This window comes from Sycon ciliatum, chromosome 1, assembly GCF_964019385.1.
Source record: "Sycon ciliatum chromosome 1, ocSycCili1.1, whole genome shotgun sequence".
Lineage (NCBI taxonomy): Eukaryota > Metazoa > Porifera > Calcarea > Leucosolenida > Sycettidae > Sycon > Sycon ciliatum.
Window position 1 is genome coordinate 44,994,236 of NC_088643.1, and position 7,624 is coordinate 45,001,859.

At 48.6% G+C, this 7,624-nt stretch overlaps 1 protein-coding gene across 1 annotated transcript; it reads left to right on the forward strand.

The window, feature by feature from the left end:
• The first annotated feature begins 365 nt into the window (after window positions 1-365).
• On the forward strand, window positions 366-5,226 carry LOC135828155 (uncharacterized). The gene is made up of 4 exons (XM_065340603.1): window positions 366-1,034; window positions 1,631-2,115; window positions 2,465-2,609; window positions 3,378-5,226. Exons 1-4 carry the CDS (start codon window positions 687-689, stop codon window positions 4,776-4,778), a joined length of 2,379 nt encoding a protein of 792 aa, XP_065196675.1. The 5' UTR covers window positions 366-686; the 3' UTR covers window positions 4,779-5,226.
• Window positions 5,227-7,624: the final 2,398 nt, after the last annotated feature.

Below are 7,624 nucleotides of genomic sequence, written 5' to 3' on the forward strand. Positions count from 1 at the left end.
TATACAGACTGACATACTATGTTCGCGTTAGCAACTTCTTCACCAAAACATATCCGGAACGAGTTCGACTCTTGCTTCCGATCCTTTCCTCCAGTCGCTGTCTGGGTCAAGTCAGAGTAGCGAACAACAAAACACACTGACAGTCACACAGCCTGATGCCAGCTGCAGCATCGGTCGCCACATCACGCGATTACCTGTCAATCCCAATGGTTTGCTTGTTGCACCCTCGGATTCGAAGTCTGCCATTCTCGACAGCAGCCAACAAGTAATCATGGCTATACAATGTCATGAGAGAAAGTAAGGAGAAAGCGACTTGCAATGACGGCAATCGATCGCAACGGTGCTACTACATTTTATAGTGCCTATGTACAGACCGTGACGTGCAGTCATCAATCTCGAAAAGCAGAACAACGTTGCAGGAAAGAGAAATACACTTCGCAGTCTGGTATACCATTATCTAACGTTGGAACTGGAGGGACGACGAAGAACTCGGCAATAATTTACTCAGATTTGGCTGCTTGCTCAGCTGGTGGTTGGTTACCTTTCTCCCATGCACCGGATGGTGGCTCGCAAGGCATCACCGTAGTTTGCTGCTAAAAGCAAATCCTTCTCATTGCCGGACACGATCACGTCGCCGGTATTCCTCGCGATTTCTCTGGGAGGGCAGGAACGCCTACGATCTCAAAATGAGTCCGAACATGCTGGCTATGGCCGCGTTGCTCACTAGCACGACTGTTGCTCTTGCGTCCCATCAAGGCGCAGGACAGCTAAACATTGAGGAGTTTCCGATGGTCGATGTGCAGTTGACGATGGGATCCGCTTTCATGCAAGCCACAGAGCTAAACTTGGAGTATTTGCTGATGCTTGAACCAGATAGGTTGCTGTACAGTTTTCGTGTGACTGCAAACCTTAGCACTCAAGGAGCTCAGCCTTATGGTGGATGGGAGGCACCGGACGTTGAGCTTCGAGGTCATTTTGTTGGTCATTACCTGAGCGCAACAGCAATGATGCGGGCTTCCACACAAAATGCAACGGTAAGAGACCGACCTGGCTGCAACTAGTGCTGTAACTGTTGTAGCCTAGTGTATGCTTGTGTGTGTGGGGGGGGGGGACCCTTGCATGCGCACACACGTCTGTGTGCATGTGTGTGTGCATGTGTGTGTGCATGTGTGTGTGCACGCGTGTGTGTGTGTGTGTGTGTGTGTGTGTGTGTGTGTGTGTGTGTGTGTGTATGTGTGTGTGTGTGTGTGAACAGGGATGCGAAGAGGTGTGTCTGCCTCACCAAGAATATGTACATGACGCAACGATCTGCAATGAACAAAAATAATGACAATCATTATATTTGTTCTCTGCAGATATCGTTGTGGCACATCAAAGCCAGCCCATGCATTGCCTGCCTCTCACATCCATTTGCTGCACATAATGCAAGCGCATGGCTGCCGTACCACTCGACATTGACATGGATACCTCAATCCAGATCCTGGCCCATCTCCCCCCCCCCCCCCCCCACCAGGCCATCCTCATTGGCACAAAGCATTCTTTCCAAGAGGACTACCTTGGCCCAGACAGGGATGACTGAATTACAAAACTGCGCTCACTCTTTTTCCTTTCCGTTGTGACATTTCTGCAGATCAAGAAGAACATGGACTATGTAGTTTCTGAGCTGAAGAAATGCCAAGATGCCATGAAGACAGGCTACCTTTCAGCTTTCCCCACGTCCTGGTTTGACCGACTAGAGAACCTGAAAGGTGTGTGGGCTCCATACTACACTATTCACAAGATCATGGCCGGGCTATTCGATCAGCATCGCCTCGCTAGCAATCCTGATTCGCTGAACATGGCCGTGGCTATTGCCAAGTACTTCTATGCACGTGCCACACGCGTCATTGCACAGAACACATCAGCACTGTGGGAGCAGATCATCAACGACGAGTTCGGAGGCATGAATGAAGTTCTCTACAACCTATACAAGGAAACTGGAGAGGCTGATCTGGCGGACTTTGCGCATCTCTTTGACAAGCCGGTTCTGATGGGGCCATTGGCTGTCAATGCGGACCTGCTCACCGGACTTCATGCAAACACTCACATCCCGGAAGTCATCGGAGCTGCGAGGAGGTAGGCACCATTCGGCCCAACATCATGCCTCATTCATATCCGAAGTTCACCGTCTGACAGTGAAGCATTGACAATTGACATTTATCTCCAAATCAGGAGCTGGGTCTGGTGGGAGCAACACATGTCCCAGGCGTCCATGGTAATAACCCCTAATGCAATGGTGTCATGCATGTGTGTGTGTGTGTGTGTGTGTGTGTGTGTGTGTGTATGTGTGTTTGTGAGTGTGTGTGTGTGTGTGTGTGTGTGTGTGTGTGTGTGTGTGTGTGCATGTGTGTGCATGTGTTTGCATGTGTGTGTGTGTGTGTGTGTGTGTGTGTGTGTGTGTGTGTTTGTGCACTTTTTTTGAAAGATTTGAAGTTCTGCAAGATCCCACATACTCGGACATTGTGACGTATTTCCTACACCTGATCAACGCTACTCGCAGCTATGCGACAGGAGGAAGCAATAGTGGAGAGCACTGGGGGAAACCCCATCGCCTTGGGGACACACTCGGGGTACGTACATGTACTAGTATCTGGTATGCATGGTGCTGCAGTGTGTGGGTGTCTTCCACCCATCACACCAAAGCACCAATGGTGAGTTGCATAGGGGTTATATCAGTGATTTGCTTTACCAGGGCATCAGCGATCTCTACAGGGGGGTTCCAGTATGGTCGAAACTGAATAGCTGATACATGTACATGGACACACATGATTATGGTTACCATGCAGTAGTACATTTACGAAATTCAGGCGGTCCCGCGGAACCCCTGAATCCGCCACTGAGCTTCATGCAGGAAGAGTATACATCAGGAGACCGTATGAGTAGCATAGTTTGGTGGTTCCACCTGCGTGACACTACATGTACATGTATTCGGTAAGTACATGTATACTTCGTTATTGAAGTGTGGAAAGTGCAGACTGTGTTCAAGTCTCCGACTGTACACACATTACATTGCACACTCCCACCAATAGGCTACTATATACTTTTGTATATAGCAGACTCAGCGGAGGACGTTCAGGTTGGTTGTAATTCTGAGTTTCATGCCGCTAGGCAATCATCTGACAACTGATACTCGGGTCTACCCAACAGTATGCTTATAAACACATAGGGCCACAAGCATGACAAATTTAGCGCTAAATCTTACTTTTCTATACGTATACTATAGTGTAAGTCGCGCACTCGTGATAAGCCGCGCATTTTTGTCTTCAAGACAGGGTGCGTGACTGATCGCGAGTAGACTGTATGCTTTTTTCTTCTTTGCTTGCCCCGTGTGTGCACAGCCAGCAACCGAGGAGACGTGCACAACATACAACATCTTGAAAGTGGCACGGCATCTATTCAAGTGGACCGGCAGTGCCGCGCTGGCCGACTTCTATGAACGTGCGCTGCTCAATGGTATCATGGGAGTACAGCGGCCAGGAAACCCCGGCGTGTCTCTCTACATGCTGCCACTTGGCGCAGGCAATAGCAAGCCTGCTGCTGCTCACGGCTGGGGAACGCCGTTCGACAGTTTCTGGTGCTGCTATGGCACTGCGGTGGAGAGCTTCTCCAAGCTGACCGATTCCATCTTCTTTAAGACGAACAACACACTGTATGTCAATCAGTATGTCAACTCCATGTTGCACTGGGACCCGTCTCAGGCAATCTATGCTGAACTCAAGTCAAACTTTCCTGTCCCTGAGTGGTCTGGCCGTTCTAAAGTTATGCCTCCGCCCGAAGCTACTCTGCAACTTGTCAGCCCAACTGGACTAATGATCCATTTCAATGCCACCATTATGCTGAGAATCCCAATGTGGACAAGTCAAGTTAGTATCAAAGTGAACAACCAGCCATTCGCTGGGCAAGCTATGCCTGGCAGCTATGCAAACTTGACTCAGCTCTGGATAGTGGGCACCATGATCTCCATCTCATTCACCCCTAAACTTCACACGGAGGGGATTCTCGACGATCGTCCCATGTACAGGTCATTGACGGCCATCTTCTATGGACCTCTTCTTCTGGTTGGCATGACAACGGGCGACCGGTCACTGACTCTTGAGGGTGATCATGGTGATGTTAGCAAATGGATCTCACCAGCACCGTACTCGGACAATCTCCACTCATTCCAGCTATCTGGCAGCAGCCCATCTCGTATGTACTTCCATCATTCAGGATTCGAACTCTGGTATACAACCATGCCCGCAGATCCGACACAGGGAACATTCCAGCCAGACTCGACTTTCCGCGTCATTTCTACCAATGCAGCAACTGGGGATTCAATGGCTGTGGTGGTGGTAGAATCTTTTAACTATCCCGGGTACTTCGTCAGCAGTGCAGGTTTGAATCAACAGCTTGCTCTGCTGCAAGATGATGGCAGCAGTGCGTTCCAGGAGAAGTGCCGCTTTAGCGTTGTGTCCTCTTCCGCCTCCAACAGTACGGTGATGCTGAAGCAAGGTGACGATTACGTCTCTACATACAAAACAAAGAACTCTGCAGTTACTCTTCAAGAAATCCCCGCTGATGCTGGTGAGCACAGTGCATTCATCACCAGCAGCACATTCATAATGGCTGACGCCAATACGCTGTATAAGAGCTACAGCTTCATTGCTACAGGCAAGAATCGAAAGTACTTGTTGGTACCATTGAATGCTGTTGTGGACGAAGAGTACACCGCCTACTTCAACGTCACCACTGCTGCTTGACCAAGGTCAGCTTCTTCGTGATAACATCACGATCTGTAGGAACTTGTTACCACTAACCTACTTCAAGTACATTCCAACCGGTTTCCGAGTCACTGTTGCTAGTAGTAAGCATCATACTGAGTACAAACTGGATTGTGCATACAATTGCAATCTATTTGTATAGGAAATGCTTTCTTACCTGAATCACTTTGGCGGCTTACTTGAGCAATATCTATCAGAATACCCTATTCAGTTGAGAACACGCAGTAAGCGCCTGCAAGCCCCACGGACCATAATTAACCCACTTGGTTGACCATTGTACCCCTCCTTCTCCCCCTCCTTTTCATGGTTTCTCTGACTAATAGTCTCAAATCTTTATTCTCACGATGCCGGTTTGATTTAGTCATGGTTAAACGGCTATACGGTGCTGCTCAATGAGCCGCTCGGAGATCCTATCTCCGTGAATACACACCCGGCGCTGTGCAGCCTTTACTGAGCGGATCTGTGAACACTGGGATATGCGTGTGAAACGATGCGAGGCACAAACTCAGATTTCATTTCATTTCAGAACTATAGTTACATGACTGTATATGTGCCTCCTGAGGGGCCATGACTAGGCTCATTGTAGAGTCTACCGCCCCACCATGCATGCACCCTTCGAACCGGCTTACCCACGGTGACCCACATGACACGCAGCCTTTGGAAGGCTTGACTCGCAGTACAGGCAGCAGTGCCTGGTGCAGTCCAGTTTCACGGCACCCTAGGCTATGGGGGGGGGGGGGGGGGGTATGGCTATCATGATGACCCTTATTGTTAATTGAAATTTGTTATGCATGGAGCCTGGCAACTCATACACACTCGGCACTTTAAATGATTTGATGAAATACAGTATAACACTGACGGGAAAGGGCACAGGCCCGGATACGTGCAAGGGATAACAATCAACCTTGCACACGGATTGAGCATGTGCTCTAGATAAATGTAAAACAATAAAACTGAATAATTATGCGCCACATACATGTATGCACATGCCGGGCTATGATGCTGGATAATGCCTGGATATACGAGTACTCGTATTATTGCCGGCTAGCTGCCTAAGTTCACTGCGTGACTTGCCATTGTAATGAGTACGATGCCACTGAGTTGCATAATAGAGCCTGGCAACTCACTGTAGTGCCCAGGGTGCACTCCAGTGCAAAGCTTTCCAGCCCCGTGGACCAGATGGCTTCCATGGCCCTCGCCGAGCCCACACTTATGGGGGGGGGGGGGGTCGGGTCAGTCTGATGGCCGGATCCACTCAGTCTGGGCATCCCCCCCCCCCACGGGCCCCTAGATAGCATAATGTTACTTTTTCTCTCTACTCTTGTGTTTGCACCTTGCAGCCAATGAAACCGTTTACAGACAGTGGTTTACAGTACTCCAGTCTCCAGGCATGCAGGCCCGGTACGGCTAATGACTGTAGACTGCATACGGAGAAGTCGTGTGCTACTGAGCCACGACCAAGACCCACAGAGCTATGTACGTCATCATGGTAGATCTACATGCTGCATGTAGGTCCGAGTACACCATACCAGTCTACTACGTACACGGTACATGTACGTGGCCTCACAAGTCACATGGATACCGAGAGTACATAGAGTTATGTACGTATATGTTTATATCGCACATGGTTGCGAGGGTGGCATATTATCATGATTATTGCCCCTCGAGAACCTCGAGGGGCAATAATATGCCATAAGGCCCGCAGCAACCATGCGATAACAAATTTATCACATGGCCCACAGAGCAGACCATTGCATTAGGCTGCTGTTGAAACTACTAGCCCACTCACACTGGTCCCTGTTTCCGATCCACTCTACTACATTCCATGATCACCATGTGGAACTCCCTGCCTAGCGAGATTAGGATATCTGAAACCCGTGGTGTATTTAGCCGGCACGTTAAGTCCCATTTCCACAGGTATAGATTCCATCCTCGAGGTTTTCTCACTTCCCGATTACCCCCCTTCTTTACCAGTACCCTTTTCGCTTGCTTCTACTCAGACTTCTTTTTTAACCTCTTCACATTAATCTTTTTTTATCTTACTATTTTCTTCCTTTTAAGAATTGCACCCTATTGTACACGCATTGTACACGTATATTTATTCTCGGAGACCCCCTTGATTTAGGGCATGTTCGATTGGTTAGGATCGGGATCGGGATCCAGATCTCAGATCCGTCGGATCCTTCAGAGTCAACTGGACACTTTTTTGAGCCTTGACTGTTGCCATGTGGACGAAGTAATAAAAAGTCGTACTCACAGCGCCAGTTGTACAAAAAGTCAGCAAGCTCTATCTCGATCCACGTGTGCGTACCACAATGTGTACAAAAACGAGTTTTACCCGCCATATACGCACAAAGGTCACATTTGGATCCGTTGGATCCGGTCAACCCTGCTCCCCGAGGTGGGTTGACCGGATCCAAATCCGAAGGATCCGGATCCGGATTCGACCAATCGAAAGGGTGCGAATCCAGTGGATCTGGTGGATCGGGATCCCGATCCTACCAAACGAACATGCCCTTAGGCTTCGGCCTTTGGGGAATCCCTCAAATAATAATAATAATAATAATAAAATGTTCACAAACATTATGACCACAATGTATAATTATTAGGGCTGAAACGATTATACCAATTACTCGGTAAGCGATCGATAATTCCTGATCAATCAAGTAATCGTTACGTTAAAGATTACTCGTTAGGGATTTTGAGTCCAAAAAGTACTGAAAGCCCTTGTTTTTGTGAAGTTTGAATCAGTTTCCACTGTGAGTATGCAGTTGCCAGGGGCATGGTGCATATTCTGAGGTTAAATTGACTTTATAACTGCTATG

What these genes read in the sequence shown, in the direction of transcription:
- LOC135828155 (XM_065340603.1), top strand. Translation starts at nt 687, where the DNA reads ATGAGTCCGAACATGCTGGCTATGGCCGCGTTGCTCACTAGCACGACT. An exon ending in CTTCCACACAAAATGCAACG is followed by an intron (nt 1,035 to 1,630) that starts GTAAGAGACCGA and finishes ACATTTCTGCAG; the next exon opens with ATCAAGAAGAACATGGACTA. An exon ending in GCCTTGGGGACACACTCGGG is followed by an intron (nt 2,610 to 3,377) that starts GTACGTACATGT and finishes GTGTGTGCACAG; the next exon opens with CCAGCAACCGAGGAGACGTG.